Source organism: Strongylocentrotus purpuratus, unplaced genomic scaffold (assembly GCF_000002235.5).
Source record: "Strongylocentrotus purpuratus isolate Spur 01 unplaced genomic scaffold, Spur_5.0 spur5_scaffold_5, whole genome shotgun sequence".
NCBI classification, from domain to species: Eukaryota; Metazoa; Echinodermata; class Echinoidea; order Camarodonta; family Strongylocentrotidae; genus Strongylocentrotus; species Strongylocentrotus purpuratus.
Window position 1 is genome coordinate 19,500,537 of NW_022145611.1, and position 25,200 is coordinate 19,525,736.

The 25,200-nt window shown below is 39.2% G+C and overlaps 1 protein-coding gene across 2 annotated transcripts in view; it reads left to right on the top strand.

The window, feature by feature from the left end:
- The window catches only part of LOC580638 (splicing factor 3B subunit 2), a 33,480-nt gene extending 8,834 nt beyond the window's left edge, over positions 1 to 24,646 (top strand). The window contains exons 2-20 of one of the 2 annotated variants that reach the window (XM_030998328.1): positions 1,074 to 1,133; positions 1,567 to 3,182; positions 3,694 to 3,862; positions 4,234 to 4,620; positions 5,119 to 5,217; positions 6,229 to 6,377; positions 8,587 to 8,805; positions 9,669 to 9,779; positions 10,164 to 10,319; positions 17,832 to 17,984; positions 18,660 to 18,760; positions 19,120 to 19,258; positions 19,978 to 20,085; positions 20,512 to 20,619; positions 21,038 to 21,180; positions 21,638 to 21,839; positions 23,295 to 23,395; positions 23,805 to 23,892; positions 24,265 to 24,646. In XM_030998328.1, the coding sequence (XP_030854188.1) occupies positions 1,074 to 1,133; positions 1,567 to 3,182; positions 3,694 to 3,862; positions 4,234 to 4,620; positions 5,119 to 5,217; positions 6,229 to 6,377; positions 8,587 to 8,805; positions 9,669 to 9,779; positions 10,164 to 10,319; positions 17,832 to 17,984; positions 18,660 to 18,760; positions 19,120 to 19,258; positions 19,978 to 20,085; positions 20,512 to 20,619; positions 21,038 to 21,180; positions 21,638 to 21,839; positions 23,295 to 23,395; positions 23,805 to 23,892; positions 24,265 to 24,333 (4,178 nt within the window). In that variant the 3' untranslated portion in view covers positions 24,334 to 24,646. The remainder of the gene's footprint in view (positions 1 to 1,073; positions 1,134 to 1,566; positions 3,183 to 3,693; positions 3,863 to 4,233; positions 4,621 to 5,118; positions 5,218 to 6,228; positions 6,378 to 8,586; positions 8,806 to 9,668; positions 9,780 to 10,163; positions 10,320 to 17,831; positions 17,985 to 18,659; positions 18,761 to 19,119; positions 19,259 to 19,977; positions 20,086 to 20,511; positions 20,620 to 21,037; positions 21,181 to 21,637; positions 21,840 to 23,294; positions 23,396 to 23,804; positions 23,893 to 24,264) is intronic. The other variant, XM_030998329.1, reaches the window with a different exon arrangement.
- The last annotated feature ends 554 nt before the right edge of the window (positions 24,647 to 25,200 follow it).

A 25,200-nucleotide genomic window follows, 5' to 3' on the forward strand; every position in this document is an offset into this window, starting at 1 on the left:
TCCCTCTTCCCGACTCGAGACTTTTATCGTTCATAATCAGTAGGGGCACTGGTCCGAGAATAAGGATCGTCTTCATAAACACAGACCGATGCGTCCTCAAAAATAAGGACCGTCTGCATTTTCGCAAACGTTTCATATTTTTGATCGGTGCATTGGCGATGCAAAAAACGTATTCTGCAATGATTTTCTTGATGCATTTTACATTGACTTTGTACAGAGACCTTCGCATTATGAGCAATAATCCTTAATCAATAAAACCCATAAAAGTAGATGGTGAACTAGGGTTATTTTCCCCTGAGGAATCCATTTTTGGCATCGCCAGCAGACCGTTCTGTAACATGAAACCCCCAGAGCGCCGATGAAAAAAAAAACGTCCTCGAAAATGCAGACAACCCTTATTTTTCAGGACACATTTTGTCTGCGTTTATATCCTTGTTTATGAGGACGATCCTCATTCTAGGACCAGCGCCCCTACTGATAATGTGAAATTCTGTGTGATGTTTAAGTAATGCATGCATCATGGATCCTTTACGCCGCGTTATAAATCCTTTTTTTTTTTTGCATCGCCAACGTGCGGGTCGAAAATGTGGACGATCCTTATTTTTTAGGACGCCATTTGTCCACAGTTACGAAGATATCCTTCTTTATCTTGGATTATGCATATGCATGCCTACATTATAATCCAAGCTAAGATGGCGGCCCACATGTTTTGCCTCTTAGACCAATATTATTAATTTCAAAGTCATGAAAAGGCAAGCATGGTCTACAACAACTCCAAATGAAAAAATAATCCCAGCTATGCATTTTTTAAAAGCATTTGATAGCCAAAAACTTGAAAATTTTCGGCATTTACAAAATTGTGAGTTACCAAAATATAAAGGATAGTCAACACTTAAAATGCAGATATTCCAAAGAAAATATTTGTGACGTTACGTCTTGTTTTTACAAGCGTAAATGTAGGTTATTGACAATAGGATTTGGATCTACTGTATATGATATATATTTTCATAAACCTCAATGTTGCTTGTCTTGATGATGTGATTGTTACTTTTTTTCTTCTCTCTTCATTTTAGGATTAAAAGCAGAGCTGGTGGAGAGATTATTCTCATACTATCAACAACAACGGAGCATAGGTAGGTATCACAAGGCAGAAATGTTTGTTATTTTTAGAAAATTGCTGGTTTTGAATGTAATTATCACAATGAGTTTACAAATTCTGAGTTTATCCTGACATCCTGTCAATCATTTTCCAATTAATGTTTGAGATATATCTTTGTTCTTCTAACCATTAAAATACAAATGATTGAAGTAATTTAAAGTAAATGAACATAGATTGAGGAAATGCGATGAGATAAGTCCCAGGTTATTCTGAATGTCACATAGTTTAGGAATTTGGATTTTCAGTTGTTTATTGAAGACCTATGAAGGGGTGCTAGTAGATAATAAAGAATGTGTATGGAATGCGCTTGGTTTTTATCTCATATAATGCATGTATCATTCACATATAGACTGAATATTCGATTTCTTGGAATGATCTTCATCATTATTTCCCATATATATTTACAGAGGAGCAGCAGCAACATGGCAGCCAGCGTGGAGCCCAACATGAGGAATTTGCCCAAGTATTCCAACCAGATAGGATGGGAGAACCACCTACTTTGCATTCTCCTCCAATACAACCTCCAAGGATGGACTTTGGGCAGGCCAATGAACCCCCATCCTTCCCCCAACAGCCACCACCTTCTCAGCAGACCATGCAGATGCCTCCTGTAGCCCACATGCAAGCACCTCAGATGCATTCACCCCAAATGCAGCCTCCTCAAATGCAGCAGCCTTCAATGCATTCCCCTCAAATGCAGCACTCCCCAATGCAACGCCCTCCAATGCATTCTCCTCAAATGCAACACCCTTCCATGCAGCCACCTCCAATGCATCCTTCCCAAATGCAACGCCCTCCAATGCATTCTCCCCAAATGCAGCTCCCTCCCATGCAACCCCCACCGATGCAGTCTCGTCAGATGGAACCCCCTCAAATGCAGCCTCCTCAAATGCAGTCTCTTCAAATGGAACCCCCACAATTGCAGTCCCTTCCAATGGATCCCCCTCAAATGCAGGCCCGTCAAATGCAGCCCCCTCAAATGCAGGTTACTCCGATGGAACTCTCCCAAAGGCAGCCCCCTCAATTGAAACCTCCTCAAATGCAGCCTCATCAAATGGAACCCCTTCATTTGCAGTCTCAACGAATGGAACCTTCTCAAATGCAGTCTCGTCAAATGGAGCCCCCACAAATGGAACCCCCTCGAATGCAGTCTCATCCAGTAGAACCTTCTCAACTACAGTCGCGTCAAATGGAACCCTCTCCAATGCAGTCCTCCCAAATGGAGCCCCCTCCCATGCTAATGTCTCAATTGCAGGCACGTCTAATGCAACCTGAAATTCAGCAACCTCCAACACGACCCCCTCCCATCCAGTCTTCTCAAATGCAACCACCCCAAATGCAGCCCTCTTCGATGCAATTACCTTCTTTCCAACAACCTCCAGCTCCTTTCCAGACATCAGAATCTCCACCTGTCGTGCAAAATCAACCATCATTTCCCACTCCCCCGCCACAGCCTCCCAAACCCCCTCACATGCTCCTACAAGCTAGCCAGACACCCATGCAGCAGCCTCCGCCAATGCCCATCCCTTCTCCTCCAACACCCCCAGCCCAGCTACCATCCCCCTTAGATACACCAAATCTACCCATGCAGCTTCCCAACTTGGGAGCAGGGCAACCCCCTCCTATTCCTCCCCCACCGCCCCCACCAATGTCACTAGCCCAGATGTCAGCAGCTCCACCCCCCGTGGTGCCAGCTGAAACCATATCACCGCCTCCCCAGCACATGAGTGGAGCAGAGATGATGGAGATACGACAGGTACAGGAACGGGAAAAGCATGAGAGAGAGGCGGCAGAGGTTGCCGAAGTGGCTCGTATCGCAGAAGAGCAGCAGGAGCTGATTGAAAGAGAAAAGCAGAGGATCCTCCAGCAGCAACAGGAACGCATTAGACAGAGACAGGAGCAGCAGAGACACGAGGATGAACAGAAGATGCAGAAAGCCATGCAGCAGCAAAAGATGCTGGAAGAACAGCGCCAGGCACGAGAGCTGGATGAGGAGACTAGACAGAAGGTCGTCCAACAACAGGTACACTAGAGATATGCCCTTTGATTATAGATTTGTTTTTCTGATGATATCATGACTAAAGATAACATTGAAAATGCAAACTTAGGAAGTCAGGATTTAGTTGCAGTTGGTTCCTTGTGGGTTTGGTTTGAAACTTGTGTGCAGAATTAATACAGGGGGAACACGAGAAAATCAGCACACAAACATCGTCACAGCACTGTGCCGTCAAGTATCATTTTTTTGCAACCCCCACCTACCCAGCCACACACACACACTATCCAATTAACATGGAGAATCTTCTGCAATATAGTTGTATTCTTTCGCAGATTTTGAGGGGGAAAAAAGGGTAAAATAAAAGAGAAGAGAAGGAAATAGATTGAAGAATCAGGAGGGATGTCCTTCAAAGGAAAACAATTTTATCCGGCCAATGTGATGTATTTAACCTGTATGTTCAGGGATGTTAATCATTTTAATGAATCCTTCATATCATGTTTGAAAAAATCTTAATTTAAGTTGATTTCTATATTTCTAGATTCTTATAGAGCATCAGCGTGTTGTAGAGGAAACTATGAAGGAAGCAGATCTTCTTCGCGATCAACAGAGGGCTTTAGCTGTACAGAGAGAAGAAGAAGTCAAGATCAGAAAGCAACAAGAAATGCTGGAGATTGAGGCTTCACAGCAGAGGGAACATCAGCAACAAGGTATGCAAGCAAGATGGTGGAAGGTTGGAATTCATTGTATAGGGGAAAGGACAGCAGGACAGATAATTTGTAGTTTGTCAAAGTGCAGTAGGGTTGACCGATGAGCATACCCCTATGTTGAGTAAAACTGGTAAAGAATATATTTATATTTTTAGTGATGGGTAAGTTGACCACAAATTACTTTCTAATTCCCCTCATAAAATTTTCAGCATGGACAATAATTTGTTTATCATCAGTGTTCATTCTATGTTTGCAGATGACAGGGGCCTGATTCTGATATTTGTAAAATATTTACTAGACGTATCTTTCACATTTGTAATACTTTTAATGATTAGAGTGTACTGATTTTTATTCTTTTTTTAACATCCCAGTCAATATGGGTGGTCTGTTACCAATCCCAACCACCGGAGCTCCAACCCAGTCTCGTATGCGGCCAGAGATGGAACGCCCACCACGCCCCTCATCACGCTTGGAGCCACCACCCATGGGCCAGAACATCCGAGGACCAAGACCTGGTTTCCAACCAGGGGCTATGGAGCACAGGGGGGGACCACACGACAGGCATCGCATGCCTCAGCGTGATGGCAGGGGTCCAGGACCAGATGGCAGGGGGCCAGGACCAGATGGCAGGGGTCCAGGACCAGAATCCAGGCACATGATGGGGAGAGACCGATTTGAGAGGATGCCCCCTCATCTGATGATGGACAAGGGGCATCCACCCCCTCTGTTAGATGATGGTGGGCCACCAAAGATGGATGGTATGTACCAGTACCTGAAGTTGTTAGTTTCATGGGGTGTCAATGGTGGGGACAGATATAAATGAGAAATGTATACAATTCTCAGTTGTTGGTTTTCTTTTTTCTCTCTTTCTTTAAAAAGATGCTTGCACTTGTACACTAGTATAATGATCCAATGTACAATAGGACTTGAATTTCTATATTAAAACATTCAAAGCCATTATCACACTTTCCGCATATTGCATTAATCCTTACAGAACTAGTTGCTGAAACTCTGCCTTAATTCAAAGTAACCTCGATCTATTTTGGGGGGAACTTTCTAATGGTACAGGCTATGATAGTACTATATCAAAATTGTGTATACATGCACACATATCTCAGATATAAGTGATGTAATTTTACTATGGATTTGGAAACTATTTGGTTCAACTTATTTGATTATTTCCCAAAACATTGGATGCCCCTAAAGTTAAATAGATCATTCATCAGTAAAATTCTTTTTTTTTCCTTCTCCTGTAGATGAGCTAGCTAAAGACATTAAAGTACCACAAGCCATGGAGAAGGTGTTTGCTTTCAAGAATAAGAGAGCCCAGCAGATTGGAGCAAACGTTGATGAAGGTCAGTATCTAACATCACCAATGATGATCTGATGGGTGTTTCAGTCTGATTCTCAGCTTCGTGATGTGTAGTGTCAAAATAGCTGATAAAGATTGTGGAAGGCACTGTTTAAGCTATCTACATTGTCAAAAGAGTACTTTTGCCTAGGATCAACATTTAGGACCACCAAATATATCTGTACATCTTTTTGTTGTCTTTAGTATGTATGTTACATCCTGAGAAGGATATATTTAAAGAAAATTGTTATTCATCTCAATTTGTTTATCTCTCTCTCCCTCTCTCTCAAATACGTACTATCAAACGGATCACAGAATTTGACTTAGTGCTGTAACATCACGGATATCTCCAATTCCGTTTAACCGCCAGTCAAAACCGGACGGTTTTCGGTTAAACGATTTAAAAAAAAAAAATAAAAAAAAAAATAAAAAAAATAAAAAATAAAAAAAATATTAAAAAAAATAAAAAATATTTAAAAAAATAAAAAAATCGGGAAAACGAAACCGTCCAATTGAAAACGGAATCCGCCATGGGCGGTCGGATACCGGACGGTTAAACGTTTGACTACAGCACTAGTAAAGCCATTGTGTAACAATGTTTCCAGTTTTACAAATCCAAGATGCATGGCCCTACGTGTTCTCAGTGTCTGTGATATGGTGTAATATCGAAGCCCTAAAAATATTGCGCTTCAAAATGATCATGAAGTGCCTCAAAAAAAATAAACATCTTTGAGTGACCGGTTTTACCATACTCATTTTCCCCAATAGACCAGTGTGATAAAAAAACGTTGGGGAAAACAGTTTTTGAAATGTCATAAATATCTTGATAATCGGACAGGTGATTGGCTTGTAAAAGTTATGGGATTCCTGGCTGACCTAAAGGTTTATAATTATGATTGCAGCATGAGCTAAATCCAGGATTTTGTTTGGAATCTGAGACAAAGATACCCAATCCCTTTAAACAATGTAAAACTTCATATTTTTAATCTATAACCGTTGATAATTTTTTATTTAGCAGCTGAGAAAGCAGAGTTCTTCCCACCAGAAGGAGAACGTGAAGCCTCCGATGATGAAGCTGACAATGAAGAGGAAGAGGAAGAAGAAGAAGAGGAGGGACAGGAGGAGGAGGGAAAAAAGAAGTCTCAATCCAACAATCAGAAAATGGTAAGATCCATCATAAATCTCCTCCTTGTATAAATAAATCATATATTTCCAGGCTTTAAGTTTACTCTTAAAACTTAAAGCAGCATATTAATATCTGATTTCATTTCCACAGGATAATATTGGAATGATTACACAGGCCTTAAATTTCGTCATTTTTAGGGCAAGGCCAGTTTGGCCTCGAGTACCTCATATTTTTTAAGGGCACCAAGGCCAAAATATTTTTACAAAAAGGGCATCGAGGCCAAAATATTTTACAAAAAGGGCATCGAGTATGAGGCCAAAAAAATTGATTCTATTTTTGTTAGATGTCATGTGTATTTTATGAAACTTGTGCAGAGGAAAGATTGATTAAGAACATCAAACTTGCACATTAAACAGTATTTTAAAGTAACTAAAAATATTGATGAGCAAATGAATAAATAAATTGTCAATTTCACAAACATCGAAAGTCAGAAGGACTTAATTGGCAAGTTTACCGGGCCGGGTATTCAAAATCAAAATCGCACCTCACACACAAACCTTCCGCCACTCTCTCGGTAGTAGGAGCAAATTTGAAGAAATTATCTTTTTAACTGTTGTACATCATAGAAAGGTCTACATAGGCCTAACTAATGAAATAAGATGTAAAAATGTCCTTATAGACATTCGACAGCTGAAAGTGACACGCTCAGCTCAGTTGCGTAACGTGCATTCACGAAACCAAAATCATTCCTCGCACACACACTCTCGCCACTTTTGGTGGGAAGCTGTCGGGCTGGAAGTTTGCCAGCGAAACCGATGCACCCTCAGAATTTTACCGGGACTCGAAACATTCGTCTTGGGAAGCTGGCGGGGTAGCTTTTTGAAGCGAGGTCGGCTGGTGGCAAAATGAGAGTAACTACGATCGAGAACATCGTAGGTGTTCTTAACTTATTAATAAGATAATTCTAAATTCTATTTGAGATAAAATAATAAACTAGGCCTACAAACAAACCTTGACAGATCTCTAATGACTATTTGAATGCTTGTTTATTTCTCCATTTGACGATTTGTTTTCTTGATCCTGGCCTTCGATTTGTACGTACGTGCGTGCGTCAACAGCATGCACCATATGCATATCATGCGATCGCATAATATGAACGTACGTGCGCTAGCGCATTGCCTATATAATAACAAAGGGCGCATTTTCACGGCACTTGCGCCTTATTAAAGCACTAAATACGAAGCTAGAAGAGAGCTCGTGGGCGGCAAACTGTTCGTGATTCGTGTATTTTTACTGTTCTAATAATTTATGGGCGCATTTTCACGGAAAACACTTGCGCCTTGCCGTCTAGTTTTAGATGATTATGGGCGCAATTGGTGGTTTTATGTGCGCAAATTTAAAATAAAAAGGGCACGTCCAGTTGGAAAAAAAGGCACGTCCAGTTGGAAAAAAAAGGCACGTCTGCCAGTTTGAAAAAAAGGGCACGGCCTTTTTGGCCGTGAATATATCTTTTTTTGGGAGGGCACCGCGGCCAGTCATAGGGGCATCGACGGCCTGGCCGTCGATGGCCGTCGATTAATTTAAGGCCTGATTACATATTTGCACTATAAGCAAGGTTGAATAGTAAGTTACAGTTTAACAGTGTGCTATTTCAATTCCAATATATCTGTATTATATGTTTCAACATCCTCTAACTACATGGCTTATTGAACAAATTTCACTACCATCGAAAAAAAAAGAAGAGGAATGTTGTGGTTTTGGTAATTGCGTCATTGATACTTTGTACTGCATTGTAAAGACAAGAACACATTTTCATGCATCCGCTACAAAGTAACCTGAGGCATTATGTTTTCAGGTTGTCTGTCCGTCCATACGTACGTCCCGTTCTTGTGGTCGCGTCATCTCAAGAACCGATTGATGAATTACCGCCAAACTTGGGTCATATATGTATCTTGCAGAGCCAATGAACAGATTAGATGTTGAGGTCAAAAGTCACAGGCTCATTATGTATGCAAAAATAGCTTGTGAACCCATTATCAATAGGACCGACGAATGGATTACTATCAAACACAGGACAATTAAACTTGAATTTTAAAAATTGCTTCTGTTTTGGTTTGTAAAACCACTCTTTGGCAGGGGGAACATTTTCGGTTGCACGCAGTCAAAGGTCCATCTAGTTTACATAGATGTTAATGCAAAATATATTTGTAGTTCATCCTGATGTATCCATTTTGTTTGTTGTTTCAGTCGAAGAACAGGCGAAGGAAGCTGAAGAAGAAGAAGAGGAAAGCAGCCAAGCGTGCAGAGCAGGAGCAAGCCGCTGAGGAGAACCAACTCAAGAAGGAGGAAGAAGAGAAGAAAGGCAAGAAGAAAGAAGAAAAGGTGGAGGTGGAATACGTTGCAGAGAAGATTGAAGTCATTGACCCAGCATTCAGGCAGTTCCAGAGGATATTCCAAGCATTCCAGGTACATTCCAAGATAGTCCAATAGAATGTTGTAGGATCATATTGAGGGGTCAGTGACATGAAGACGTAACTCCATTTTGGCCATTTTTAGAAAAAGTGGTTTATGTGTCACTGAGCACTTGGGCCTTAAGAAGTTAAGTCTATGTTTCCCTAGCCATTGACTTCAATGGGGTGTTGGTGGAGTTAAGTTTTTTTTATTCTTGGAAAGCCTTCATTTTTCTGAACATTTTGATATCAAATACTCATTTTGGCAAAATATGGAGTTACGTCTTTGTGTCACTGAACCCTCGATATGTAGTTGCTGACCCTACTTACAATAATGTTCAAGACTTCAATCATTTTACTGATCTTAGAAATTATATATCTTTGTTTGCATTCATTTTGGCATTACTATGGTAGCATATTAATGCAAAGTTTAGGTTTAGTGAGCCTCATAAATTTCTTAGATTTGTTCAATATTAGATGATGAAGAGCAACATACATTTCTAAGATACTGAGAAAAATGTTAGGAGCAAATAAGCTTTAAAATGATGTCAGAGGTCCACATTCCTTTGTTGACATCTTCTCTAAGGAATGTAAGGGGTCTTCTTTTTTTCTACACCATACCAATTTCATTTGATCAGCTAGATGAAAAGCCTGTTGGTCTACCTACGACTTTTTGCATATTGGCTTCATCGATAGCGATAGGGTCAATGCTCTCCAGTATTGTATTTTCCACACAGAAGGTACTAATCCATTGTATCACTGACTCTTTGTTTTACCTTGTTTACATTATGTACCTCGAGTAATTTCCACCATTTGATTTATAGAATAACATCTGTCCAATGCATTTTTTTTTCTTTTTATGTGTCTTTCATTTGTCAGCTCTCTGAGCCATTGAAACCAGAAGTCCGAGAGCCAGAGGAGGCAACTAAACTACCCGAGAAGCAGAAAGAGAAGGACTCAGATTCAGACTCTGATGACGATAGTGATATGGTGAGTTTGACACAACCTCTCAAAGTTGTATTTCCCATGCCTGCGTGATGCAATATGTATGTAAAATGTAACCGTCATCATCATCCTTATCATCATTACGTCTTGAAGGCAGTATATGCAATTTCTGTTACAGTCGACTCTTTGATTGTCATTACCTGTTGTACACATGTCATTGCATAAAACATGATGGACCAATCAATGTTTGGTGTGTAAGGAATCCATGTCTAAACATACATGTAGTCAGTCAAGGTATGGCAATGTCCTTTATCTCTCTCGTCCATCTATCTCTGAACTGTAAGTAAGTTATAGAAATAATTCTCTATTAATATATGTCGTGAAAAGAGGTGCCTTCACATTAACCATCCATGGCTTCTATTATTGTAGGAGGAAGATGATGGAAAACCCAGGATTTCTAAGAAGAAGTTGCGTAAGCTGAATCGTCTGAGCGTAGCTGAGCTCAAGCAGCTGGTGACCAGACCAGACGTGGTGGAGATGCATGATGTCACGGCTAGGGATCCCAAACTACTCGTCTACCTCAAGGTGTGTAATCACATATTCCAATGAGATATGTACAATTCTAATAATGCATTTGAGATTTGACCTTGTTGATCTAGTACCCATAATGTTACTTCTGTTAAAGGGGATGTAGCATGACGAGACTATGGTCTCTCCCGTTGCCTGACTCGGGACCAATCAGCAATCACGTGCGTGCAACATACGCGAAACCGAAGCATGAGGAGAACTTCGGTCTGTTTCACGAACGCTGACCATGTAGAGATTTATTCACTGACTACCGTTAATCAAGTCACTACGTTTACATGTAGTTGTCAAAAAGAAGATGTAGATGGCGTTAACCAGTATTTGCCAAGCTAGTAGTAGCTGTTTGTCGCGAAGTGACAGTGACTGCCTTCACTTTCTTGAAGGCTGCTTGCAAAAGTGGGTAAGTACCGGTAGCTCTTGCAAGTTACTAATGGCACTCTCTCAGGAAACTGGTGGTAGTTTCACACCGGCAAGGACAAGCCAGGACGGGTGTGAACCACTAGACCACGGGTGGCCAACCTTTTAAAGCTCGTGGGCCACAGCTAACAATTGGCATAACTTGGCGGGCCATAGCCCTTCTCCCCCCACACACACACACTCACTCATTCAATACGTGAACACACCTGCAATTTTGCACAAACAAACAGGCAAACAACAAAATCAGTGAAAAAAAAATCAAGCTTACTTTTTAGTGTGATTTGACAAATGACTGACGTTTTTTTGTTGTCAAGTATTTGTTTTCTAGCCTCACCCTGTAACTCTCCATAATAGATGCAGCGTGTCATAATATCTTGCTAGGTTGTTAACCTTCACTACATTCACACTCTGGTGACAAATGAGGCAAAGTGGTTTACCTTTCTCTTCTATGAAGAAATACTTCAGAGACCAATCTGATTTAAAGTTTCTGCTTCATCAGAAACTTTCCTTTTCTTCGCAGGTCTCGAAGTCGATGCCATGTTGATCAAGGACACAACAGAAAGAATATCCTAACTTTATTAGTTGTACACTGTACATCCCATTGAACGGGTAGTAAAGGGAAGGGGACTATCCAGTTTACGATTAAGATTCATGAGAAAGTTCCATATTGTCAATCACCCTCAATGCTGTCACGGTGGCATGTTTTTCTGTTAGGGTTAGCTCCTTTAGCCTTAGATTCTAAAGAGAACCTGAACCACAAGGCCGTGGTCTACAACTATGTATGGCAATAACAATTGACATTTATAGAATGAATGAGGTGATTACAATTACTCTTATGTTGCGTTAAGTTAAGAGTACTAATTGAGCACAACCAAATACTACTTTTTAAGTTCTTCATTGATTATAGTGCTGTGATAAAACTGATTATAATAGAAAAACAAAGATTTTTTTTCTTGAAATAAGTGCAAAAATTTTAAGGAAATTGAGGGCAGATCGAAATACCTTATGATATCAAATTAAGTTGATTAATAAATTGAAAAACTGATTATAATATATTATGAATCAATTGATTTGGTTGATCCAGTGCACAACCAAAAAATTACTTTTTTTTTTACGAGGGCTCTTTTCAGATTTTCCCTTAAAAAAATAGCCCCCCTTAATTATTTTGCGGTGGCTATTTTGGAGCTCAGGGGGGCTTCTTTTTTTTTAAAGGTTGTATTTTTTTTAAACGCGGTTTTACCCAATTAAATTCCAAGCAAAGGCAAATATAGATACAATTGTAGCGTACATATGTCATGTAGAGTATTGCAGACATTCTGATACCCATGATTTATTCACTTTGTGTTAAACGTGTGGCTTTATGATTTACATATACATGTAACTAAAACTTGTCAAAAGGAGTGTTTTGTTTAACTGTTCGTTTTTCATATCCTAAGAAAATATTATCACTGACACGCGGGCTAGGAATTAATTTTTTTATGGGGGCTACTTTTCCCCATTGCCTAAAAAAAAAAAAGGGGCTACTTTCTTAAAGCCATATTGTAAGCTGTAACAATAAGTTGTGTTTTTCCTTAGCCATCATACTACTAGCAACCAAATTGGTAGGTAATATGTTATTTAGTCTTTTTTCTGTCCCAAATTTAATTGTTATCATGGACAATGCAATCCCATTAAAAAAAAATGTAGACCAACTCCCTTTAAAATTGTGTTATTTAGACCATTTATAACCATTAAATGTGAGTAAATATTTTTACTGTTGTCCCACATACCGATGTAGGGTCTATTTGTTATGCCGAAACATGCAAAATCATGGCCTTATTTTTTTTTTATAGACTCTAATTCTAAAGGCCAAGCCAAAGCTAGTTTCATTTCGTAGACAGAAATTGATGTCATCATCATCGATCGTATATAAATAATTTAATTTAATTAAACAGTTGTAAGAAATATTCTGAGGAGTAGGAACATCCTTTATATATTTATTTACGGTTTTTTTATAACAAAATTCAATTTCTGTGTACGAAACTTGCTTTATACCGATTTTACAGGAAAAAATCCGGCATTGATTTTGCACGTTTCGTTATTACAAATATATCAGTATGTGGGACAACAGTAAAAATATACTCGCATTTAATGGTTTTAACTTATAAATAACACAATTTTAGACGGAATAACATTTTTTTTAATGGGATTGCATTGTCCATGATAAAAATTAGGGCCAGAAAAAAGACTAAATAAACATATAACGTACCAATTTGGTCGCTAGCAGTTGAGCTCTCGTCACTCGCAATTACTTATTTGCTTCATACAAGGAGCGTGCGGGCGCGCGCTGGAGCTGAGCCAGTACGTTTCTGTGTATTGTGAACGTGTGCGGACTGCGTATGCATTCATGCTGTGCACAAATGCATCGGGGCCGGTGGCCTGTCCGGCCGCCGGGAGCTTAGGCGCAGGCAGGCGGATACCGCTGTAGATCTAGCTACAGTAGGTACGACCGCCGATCCGCTGCAACTCACAAAACTTTTAAAATGTTGATGGAAGTTTCTAGTTTTGGAGTTGGTAGTTGGAACGGAGATTTCACTCAGACACATCAATAAATTGGTTTATTAATTCATAGGGAATATCAATTTATGGCGGGGGCGATTTTTCAAGATATATTGATTTTTTTTCGCCCTCGTCTTGATTTTTACCGTGGCGATTTCAGAGGTTTAGGGGGCGAATCGCCCGTCGCCACCGTGTATTTTTTTCGTTGCCAGTGCAATTGTACAAAATTGGACAGAGATCCTAACAATTACAGAGCTTGGTATTGTTGCTCTGTTCGCCAGCAGTTTGAGGATATTGAATCCTGCTGCAGAGGTAATGAGGTATAAATGGCTTGTCATTATACAGAATTTGCACTGCTCAGCAGATCGTTGATTCAATTCAAGATTCAAGATAATTTATTGTCTGATTTTAAAAATACAGAAATTCGTCCTCCACTGGCAAGTGACATACATATACAAGGAACATAAACAATATATATACATACATTCGATAATAATAATAACATTAATAGCAATAACATAACTGACATGTAAATTTGAAATTGGCATTTAAACTTGAATCTCGACATTGCACAGAATGCATGAAATTGGTGAAATAGAAGTGCTCTGAACATTCACCCCTTCTCTCCCAGAAATGGAGTATGAGGAAAAAACAGAGAAAAGAACAAATGAGAGAGAGAGAGAGGAGTAGAACAGAAAGGGAATGTGAGGGAGAAAGAGAGTAGGTGACAGAAAATGAGAAGCTCTGGGTGGGAAGAGATGAGGTAGAGTACAGGCTACCAAGAACAGTGACTGCCCGTGGTAAAAAAGACAAACGAGTCATTGACATTCAACATTGATAGGCATAAATACAGTAGCTTGTCACTGTATGGATGTGGTGCTGCTCAGTAAATAGTTGTTGGATGTGCATGACACTAGCTTGTCACAATACAGATATCGCCATACAGCAGTTAGTCATTGGACAGTGCAACGCAGTTGCTTGTCACAATACAGATGTTGCTCTGATTAGCAGAATGTTGGACAATGCAATACACTAGCTTGTCACAATACAGAGAGGTTTTTGTACAGAGTTGTTGAACGCTCGTCAATATATAGATCAGCTGCAAAGTTGGTATTCATTGGAAGATGCTATGCACTAGCTTGTCAAAATATGATGATGCTACACGGAATTGTTGGACAACATTGTTTGTCACGATACGGACGTTATGCAAAGATGGTAGTCACTGGACACTGAAATCCACCAGCTTGTCCTTGTCACAATACAAATATTGCTGCAAACAAAGTAATTTGTAGCACTATGCAATACACAGCAACTGGTTATATTACAGATGCATGTACCTACCATGGTGCCCCTCTCTCCATCTGCAACAAAAACTTATAAGCCTTGCCTTAATATATGATTTTTGTATAAATTCCATAAAAAACAAAAGCATAAGTCTTTGTGTCAAATTCTTAATAACAATAAAGCTACTTAATTTGTTTGAGATTTCTTTGGAGATGAAAATTTAGTTTTCTGGACCCCCTCCATTGGGCCTATAAAAAAAAATTGTAATTATCATCTCGCTCAACGGGTACGAGACATGCGACAGTCTTGTAGTAGAGCGGAGTGCTCTTGTCACTTTTGACACTGCCATCATTACTGCATGCACTTCTCCTTCCGGTACTATTGGTACTGCTGCCATTGTAAGTGTCGATTTGATTGTATTCTACGTCTGGGCACTCTTGACAACCCCAGCGGCTACGGACTCTTTTTCTGTGCTGCTTGGTGGCCTCTGCTTTGGCCAGTCTCTCCTCTTGCGGCCACAGAAGGGTGCTCTTCAACACGTAAAACACATACAAAAACACATACAAATATGATTTTTGTATAAACTCCATAAAAAACATAAGTCTTTGTGTCAAATTCTTAATAACACTAAAGCTACTTAGATATTTTGAGATTTCTTTGGAGATGAAAATTTAGTTTTCTGGACCCCCTCCAATGGGCCTATCGAAAAAATCGTCATAATTATCATCTCGCTCAACGGGCACGAAACATGCGACAGTCTTGTAGTAGAGCGGAGTGCTCTTGTCAATTTTGACACTGCCATTATTGCTGCATGCACTTCTCCTTCCGGTACTATTTGTACTGCTGCCATTGTAAGTGCTGATTTGATTGTATTCTACGTCTGGGCACTCTTGGCAACCACAGCGGCTACGGACTCTTTTTCTGTGCTGCTTGGTGGCCTCTGCTTTGGCCAGTCTCTCCTCTTGCGGCCACAGAAGGGTGCTCTTCAACACGTAAAACACATACAAAAACACATACAAATATGATTTTTGTATAAACTCCATAAAAAACATAAGTCTTTGTGTCAAATTCTTAATAACACTAAAGCTACTTAGATATTTTGAGATTTCTTTGGAGATGAAAATTTAGTTTTCTGGACCCCCTCCAATGGGCCTATCGAAAAAAATCGTCATAATTATCATCTCGCTCAACGGGCACGAAACATGCGACAGTCTTGTAGTAGAGCGGAGTGCTCTCGTCAATTTTGACACTGCCATTATTGCTGCATGCACTTCTCCTTCCGGTACTATTTGTACTGCTGCCATTGTAAGTGCTGATTTGATTGTATTCTACGTCTGGGCACTCTTGGCAACCACAGCGGCTACGGACTCTTTTTCTGTGCTGCTTGGTGGCCTCTGCTTTGGCCAGTCTCTCCTCTTGCGGCCACAGAAGGGTGCTCTTCAACACGTAAAACACATACAAAAACACATACAAATATGATTTTTGTATAAACTCCATAAAAAACATAAGTCTTTGTGTCAAATTCTTAATAACACTAAAGCTACTTAGATATTTTGAGATTTCTTTGGAGATGAAAATTTAGTTTTCTGGACCCCCTCCAATGGGCCTATCGAAAAAATCGTCATAATTATCATCTCGCTCAACGGGCACGAAACATGCGACAGTCTTGTAGTAGAGCGGAGTGCTCTTGTCAATTTTGACACTGCCATTATTGCTGCATGCACTTCTCCTTCCGGTACTATTTGTACTGCTGCCATTGTAAGTGCTGATTTGATTGTATTCTACGTCTGGGCACTCTTGGCAACCACAGCGGCTACGGACTCTTTCTCTGTGCTCTCCAATGGGCCTATTGAAAAAAATCGTTGTAATTATCATCACGCTCAACGAGCACGAGACATGCGACAGTCTTGTAGTAGAGCAGAGTGCTCTTGTTACTTTTGACACTGCCATCATTGCTGCATGCACTACCCTGTCTGGTGCTGTTTGTACTGCTGCCATTGTAAGTGCTGATTTGATTGTATTCTGCATCTGGGCACTCTTGGCAACCACAGCGGCTACAGACTCTTTCTCTGTGTGCTTGGTGGCCTCTGCTTTGGCTAGTCTCTTCTCTTGTGGTCCACAGGTGGGTGCCCTTCAACCTCTCAGCCTTACGGGCAATTTTCTCTGCAGCCTCCTTCTTCTTCAGCTCATCAGCAGCGGCGACAAACTCCGCAGCCTTCTGCTGTTTCTCATCCTTCTCCCTCTTCTTTTGGAGCAGTAATTTTTTCATCTCCTGTTTCTTGAGGGCAGCCTTATTCTGCTTCTCCTTGATTTTTTCGACAAATTTCTATTCCTGCCCTACGATGGCAGGCTTGTTTCCAAGCCTCTCAAGTTGACGAGGCGGTTTTGGAACACGGAAGCCCTTGGCTGTCTTCAGGCGCATTCGCACATTGTTGACTTGTATATTGAAGGCAACGCCGTTCGGTCTGACCTTCCCGCCGATCACGTCGGCGACCAAACCGGTGTCCCGGAACTCCTGGATTATCTCGTTATTGGTCTTGGTGTCCTGAGAGCCGCTGCGCTCGTTAGGCTTAGGCAGCTCGGTGATTGGCACTGTCAGTTTGGGTACTAGAGCTGCAGTTGGCCAAGCTATACTCCCTTTAAAGGGATTGGGTAACTTTGTCTGCACTCGTTAGGCTTAGGCAGCTCGGTGATTGACACTGTCAGTTTGGCTACTGGAGCTGCAGTTGGCCAAGCTACACTCCCTTTAAAGGGATTGGGTAACTTTGTCTGCACTCGTTAGGCTTAGGCAGCTCGGTGATTGACACTGTCAGTTTGGCTACTGGAGCTGCAGTTGCCCAAGCTACACTCCCTTTAAAGGGATCGGGTAACTTTGTCTCAGATTCTGAAACAAAATCCTGGATTTAGCTCATGCTGCAATGACAATTATAAACCTTTAGGTCAGTCAGGGACCCCATGACTTTTACAAGCCAATCGCCTGTTTGCATTATCAAGATATTTATGATTGAACATTGTAATCAAATTTTGCGTTTCCCTAACTGTTTTCATAATTCATTGAAGAAAATGAGTATGGTAAAACCGGTCACTCAAAGATTTTTACTTTTTTGAGGCACTTTGTGATCATCTTGAAGCCCGATTTTTTACACATTACATGACATTACATGACATAACACCATATCACAGACATTATTAACACGTAGGGCCATGAATCTCAGATTTAACATTGTTGAACAATGCCTTTTTTTACCATTTGTTATCTGATGGCTCCTACAGGCATACAGGAACACGGTTGGTGTACCAAGGCATTGGTGTTTCAAGCGCAAGTACCTGCAGGGTAAAAGAGGTATCATCAAGCCACCGTTTGAGCTGCCAGAGTTCATCCAGAGAACAGGCATCATGGAGATGAGGCAGGCCCTGCAAGAAAAGGTACGTGATTGGTGTCAGCCTTGTATATTTAGATGGAAATGAGATGAGCCTTACAAAATGTCCTTTTTTTTAAATTAGGTTGAAATGGAAATATGTGCATAGTTGTCAGAACACAACATATTGGATGCTGAATATATAGCAGATAGGAGTGAGATAATAAGCAACCAGGGGGGTGTTTCATAAAGCTGTGCGTCAAGCTTCGAATGACTTTACAAATTATTTTAATATGAAGAGCCAAATGGGATGCCCGAGTTTTTACTGACATTTTAACAAAGTGTGACTGTATATCCCATAATCTCAATTAAATTGTAGCAGAAAATACACTTTGCATTAAAATGTTTTGTTTATAATGATAAATTAAAAGGATTTGAGAATTCCATTTAGCTCTTCATATTCAAGTCATTCGTAAAGTCATGCATAACTTTACGCACAGCTTTATGAAACACCCCCTGGATTCAAAGGAAATGAAGTATGCTTCATGTGAAACTTACTCAAAATGTTGATATAGCCGAAATAGCCGCTTTTATAATAATCTATTTAGATGGTTAGAAGCTCTTGCTTTTTCAAATGTGAAACCCAGTCTTTCCATCTACGAAAGAAATTATTGGGGGAGGGGGGCTATAAGCGTGAAGATGAATATGAAAGCTAAAGTTTCTTCATGTTTCTTGAATGCAGGAAGAGCAGCAGACAATGAAGACAAAGATGCGACAGAAAGTCCGACCCAAGATGGGCAAGATTGACATTGATTACCAGAAACTCCACGATGCCTTCTTTAGGTAATACTCCCATTAGTTCTCAAGAATCAAGTTTTGTATATGTCGTTGGCAATTGTGATAAAAATAAGTGATTTTGTTAACCTTTTACATCAGTTATCCTTTATTATTATGATTACTATGATTTAAACCAAAACAAAAATTCATAATGAAAGGTTGAGTCTAGTGTGCGATATTCTCTTACTCTCTCACTCTCTCTCTCTCTCTCTCTCTCTTTTCAATTTCGGTAAAAGGTTGTTTTTCAGAAATCCTTCTGCATTCTTACCTTTAAGGTACATTCTTTTCCAAAAATGTTGTATATATTGCAAAAGAATACTGTGTGTGTCAAAAGCATTATTAATTGTTCTATTTTTGATTGACAGATGGCAGACAAAGCCCAAGCTGACCATACACGGTGACCTGTACTACGAAGGGAAAGAGTTTGAAACCAAACTGAAGGAGAAGAAACCGGGAGAACTGAGTGAGGAGCTGAGGACAGCTCTCGGCATGCCTACAGGAGGTGTAAGTAAAGGCTTTGTAGACCGATAGGATAGCACACGTCCTTATGTGCAAGAAAAAGTACAGAGATTTAGTTTGCTCTACACAGAGGTATTCTGAAGTGATAACACAAGCATCATACATTGTAGTATATGTTATAGATTTACTCTGAGTTTTGTAATTATGTATCACCATACACAGTTGTGTTGTACACAATCAAAATTGCAACAGATTTTCAGAATTGTGCTGGAAATTGCCTTAGGATGTTCAGTGAAACATCTTTTGAAGAAAAAGAAAAGGAAATGTTATTTCTTCACAGGTTGTTTTTGATGGACTTGTTTTTTGCTTGAATTTTTCACTCATCCTCTACCATAGCTGATTGTGATTCCAAGATGAGTGGTGAGCACTCACATGTAACTATAGACCAGAAGAAGTAATGCATTTTGTTTTTTATATAGAGCAAGTTGATGTAGAAATAATCATTCAAGTCGTACTAGTTAAAGTTTGAATTAATTTTTAACATGGCAAGGGGAAATGACTTGGGGATAATTGCTGAGGGAAGTCACTAAATGTGTCGGGTTTATTTTATGATCAGAATTTGGGAATGAAATATGAATGGAAGGGGGAGAGAGAGGGGAAAGAGAAGAGAGAGAAAGAGAGAGAGAGAGAGAAAGAGAGAGAGAGAACATTCCAGTTTGAAGCATATTAATCTATTTACAAAATTTGAATCTTGAATCCCACAGAATGCTAACAACTACCCCCCGCCCTGGTTGATTGCCATGCAGAGGTACGGACCCCCACCCTCGTACCCACATCTCAAGATCCAGGGACTCAATGCACCCATCCCAGAGGTGAGCAAATTGGTTTCTAGCTTTTGGCAGCGGTGATGATTAAATACGAGTATGATGTTGAAATCATCTAGATAAGCAGCATATTACAACATTTTAAATTATTTGTGTGAATAAAAGTCTGAAAGTGGAGATGTTTCCTCTATATGCATATGAAGGACTTTATTGTTTGTAGTCCATTTATCATATTTACATGTTTGATTATTCAATTACAGAAATTAAACCTTTCTATGTGACTGCAGTCCTACGTGAACATTCTAGATAGTTCTAAATTGACAATGCAAATAACATTTCTTGTCCCCAACATTCTCTTTGAATTTTCATGTTCTACATTCTTATACTTCATTATCACCTCATATTACCCTGTTTTGATGTAAATTGTGCCTTATTTTGTATTCATGTTGGTAACGATTGTTTTAATCTGGACAGAGTTGTTCCTTTGGTTACCATGCCGGAGGATGGGGGAAGCCCCCTGTGGATCAGACTGGCAAGCCTCTCTATGGAAACGTCTTTGGCACAGATGCTGCTGACCTCAAGGTACATTGTTTATTTTCCTTTTTTTCTTCACATTTAATCAGACAAAGTCATGGATTTTCACTGTGATCCTTATGCTACCAATCAGAACACACTGTAGTCTTTAGAATCTATAACTTCAGCTGTTTTAGTTATTTTCCAGGGTATAGACTTAATTGTTTCACTGAGACTAAATAAAGATGTTATTTCATTCATTGGAGGGAGTCTTGTTTCAATTTCCTCTAGAAAATATATTTTTTAGCTTGAGTAACACACTAAGAAAGTTTGCTTATCCTGCAATTTTAGTTGAATTTACTGCTTGTCTGGCTTCTTGCAAATGTTCGACAAATAGGGAAGTACTTGTTGCTAAGTTTTGCTGTCATATCAGAATCTCCTTCAGACTTTCCTGTTTAATTATGTATTCTCTTCTTGCTTCCTTTAGGCTGAGGAGGAGGAAGAGATTGATACGACAAGATGGGGTGAACTTGAGAGTGAGTCAGAAGAGTCATCATCAGAGGAGGAGAGTGAAGAGGAGAGAGAAGGAGGAGAGATAGACGAGAGTGGTCTTATCACTCCAGCTGACGGGTAAGTCACTAGATATGTAAAATGAGAGAGAGAGAGATGATGAGTTGTGTTATTGGGAGATAAGATATGGGATACAGAGAAAGGATACATATTGCTGGTAGAGAGGATAGAGATAGAGATAAAAGAGGAAGGGTTAGCTGAGAGTTGCTTTGTAAAATTGAAATGATAAAGTGCTTTTCATGGTTGAAAATTCATGATAGTTATGAGGGAAAGAGAAAGGAGGAAGGCAAATATAGGTAGCAGAAAATAAAGATTTGAGTTGGTATTTTTAAAAGAGACGAAAATATTTCATTTGCAATGTATGAATTGAGGTATATATGTCATTGATCATGAAGATGTTGTATCAAGTCTGTCATTTGAATAAAGTAAAGTTTAAAATGAAACATATTCATCCACAATCATAACGTCATCAGCTCTTTAACCCCGTACCTTTTGTCCTTTCCTTTCCTCATGGCAGTGGGTTGATCACTCCCAGCGGCCTCACCTCCATTCCCACTGGCATGGAGACTCCGGACATGATTGAGCTGCGTAAGAAGAAGATAGAGGATGCCATGGAACAGGGTACGGAGACTCCGCAGCTCTACACCGTCATCCCGGAGAAGAAGACTAATGTAGGAGCCGCCATGGTGGGATCCACTCATGTCTATGATCTACCTCCAGTAAGTGGTCCTTTCAAATTTTTAAGCATGTGTAACAGGAACTCAGTGTGCAGAAGGGGTTGGTATAACTGTGACTGGGTAGGGAACTGGAATTGTAGGGGTGGATGGTTTAAATGCTACATTCAAGTGCATATCTGTAGACCTATGTCATATTGGTCCTGTTAGTCCCATTGGACCTTAACCCTATTTTAACTGGGCTATTTCAGACCAGGTTTTTACTGGGGGGGGGGGGGTCAATTTGACCCCCCCCCCCCTAAGATCTCGGCCGTTTCACCGCCGATCGCCGCGAAAATTTGCATGCATGTCAAGTGAAGTGTATAGAATACTATGGTAATTTCAAATTTTTAAAAAATTCACTCATTTGCATATTTATGGTAATTTATGCAAACAATGTCATCAAATTCACATTTCTGCCCATAAATCATAGATTATTCATGTTTACATATTCTTTTTCACTACATATATTTATTAGACCATTTGGAATAATAATACAACACAAAAAATTGGAAGAGCCAGGTTATTCCTTATGTTATCTCTTGTTTTTATAATTTCTTATGTATTTCATTGTTTTTTTAACTTATGTATTTTATTGTTTTTGTTGTTTTATTTCATTTATAACTACAATTCAACTATTTTGACCTCAAAACAAACATCTAAACTTTAAACAAGACTGAATAACCAATGTTTTATCTATTATTTCATTTATAACTACAATTCAACTATTTTGACCTCAAAACAAACATCTAAACTTTAAACAAGACTGAATAACCAATGTTTTATCTATTTTTAGGAAAAATGACTTTTACATATGTTTTGTACACAAATCACGAAAATGAGCGATTTTCGGGCTGACATGCACAGACAAAAGGTCACGTGAACTTGTAACCCTACGTCCGATTTTCAAAAAAATCGTTTTAAAAGATGCGTAAGACTCGAAAGTAAAAAGTCATGAAAGGAAAATTTTATATCTGCCGCGGTTTCGGAGTAGTCGTGAAATTTCTACAGGGGGGGGTCAAATTGAACCCCCCCCCCCCCCCAGTTAACATAGGGTTAAGGATGCTTTTAATGTAGTCCTGTTGGTCGTAAGTCTAATAGGTATAGGTTTCAAGGGACTTATTAGTCATAAGACTTGTAAGGTAGGAAAAGAAACATTAGATGAGATTCAGGTATTATGGGCAACCTCTGAAAGGATCCGATTCCAGATTCCCTAGCTGAATGTTACTCCAGATAAACCATGTTTTAAAAGGTTGAAATGATTCAGTGCCATGGCACAATGAAATGATTATTACTGATAGAAAGCTTGCAGTCAAATCCAGAAATTTGACCAAGCTCCATGGGCAGTATATTGTCACATACAGAGGCAAAAAGTAATGAACCATCAATGAAATATAGATGAATAATTTTTAGATTCGGGTCCGCACATGTCGTAATATGTATTGCATTTCTTCTTACTAGGTTGGTGCTAAGAAGCTAGCAGGAGCAACAGCGAGCGAAGGAGTAGCCATTGCCTTAGATCCAAGTGAATTGGATATGGATACAGAAGCTATGACAGCCAAGTGAGTAAAAGCCTCTATTTAATGTCTTCTTCTCCTTTTTGTGCTGTGAAAAAGATTTTCTACTAATTTCTTTGGAATAGAAGTATGTCATGTTGCCACATCATTTTTAGTGCATCTTTTGGAGTTTGAGATGTTCAGAAATTGAACATGTTCTTCGAAGATGTGTTTTGCGTTATTTTATGAATGCAAGGTGTACCTTTCAATGTTATATTATATTTATTGATGTGATCAAGCAAGGTGATAAAAAGGAGTTTCCTACAGGAAGTTTATGAATTGTTTGCGAAGTGAACAGAGATGGCTGTGTTATAGACTTGTCATCAATATTTGATATCTAGCTGGGGAGATCCACAAATTCTTATGTCTTCTCAATAAACATCGTGAATTTCTATTTCATTTCTTTCCCTATCAGGTATGAGGAGCAAGTAAGAGAACAGCAGAGCCAACTGGAAAAGGAAGACTTCAGTGACATGGTGGCTGAACATGCAGCTAAACAGAAGGTGAGAAAGAAACATCAAGTATTATTGCTGAAAAATCAAAAGATTTGGATTAACCCCTGACACATTTCTTGAGAATATGACAAGAAATGAGTAGAATATAATAAAAATGAGTGCATCGTAATCTACAGTATTTTTAGTTCTCATGCATTTTGTCCAAGAATGAATGGAATTAAATTTAGGTGATACTCTTCCATTATCCTGCTGAGATATTTCAATGATAAGAGGTCTTGTCTTTTTAATCGCATTTTGATACCATTTACCATCTCAGTGCATATTATTACAGTTTGTAGTTTCTTCAAGATTTGACATGACTTTGATGTAACATATTGTATATTTTATATCTTTCTTTCTTCTTTTCTTTTTCTTGTACAGAACAAGCGTAAGAAACAGACCCAGGACAGTGGAAGGGCAGCCAAGAAATACAAGGAGTTCAAGTTCTGATTCATGCTCGTCCAGATATGTCATATGTATATTTTAGGCTATCTGAAGCAAACATTACTTATTTTTAGAGTGTCATTTTGTTAATACATGGATAATATCCATAGGGTAAAAAAGTTGAAAATGAAAGTACAGTACTGTCCTTCAGCCAATAAATTTTGAATAGTCAAGATCTGTCGACATTAACATGTATGATGATTAAAACATTTGAATATTGTCATCCTTCTCTTAAAGGGGAAAATCAAGGGAAAAGGCTACATATTTCAAGAGATTATTTGTGCATCAATTCCCCAATTCAAACCATGTTTTGTTACCATGTTTTGTTACCAAGTGTTATATTAAATTTGTTTACTTTATTATTGATAAATTACGTCATGAAACCTGCATTGCCAAAAGCTCTGTAATTCTCCTGTATGTGAAGAATTGGACAAATGCCCTTGTGTTCCTCACCAATTTTTTGTTTGCTTTTGTTTCACCCTTTAGGAGGTAGGGGGTGCATGATTTACACACAACTTTGAATTTATATGATCATGTGAAAGTTTACCCGATATGTTTGTTTGTATAGTAATCTAGCATCAGGCCAAGATTTGGAAATTAATTTTTGATTAACTTGAAATATGCTTTAAATTCTTAAATCTGACGATAGTAGCCATGCTTTCTTGTGACATATTCAAATACATAAAAAGAAGATATCTTGATAATGAATATATTCAGCTTTGGCCTGTACAGATTATGTATCGAGGATTTTACAAATGACAACTTGTAAACAGATATACCATACTCACAAATGGCACTATACAAGTGATGCATGAGTTTATATTTAACAATTTATTTCTCTTTAATATGTACATAAAAATTAAAAAAACATGA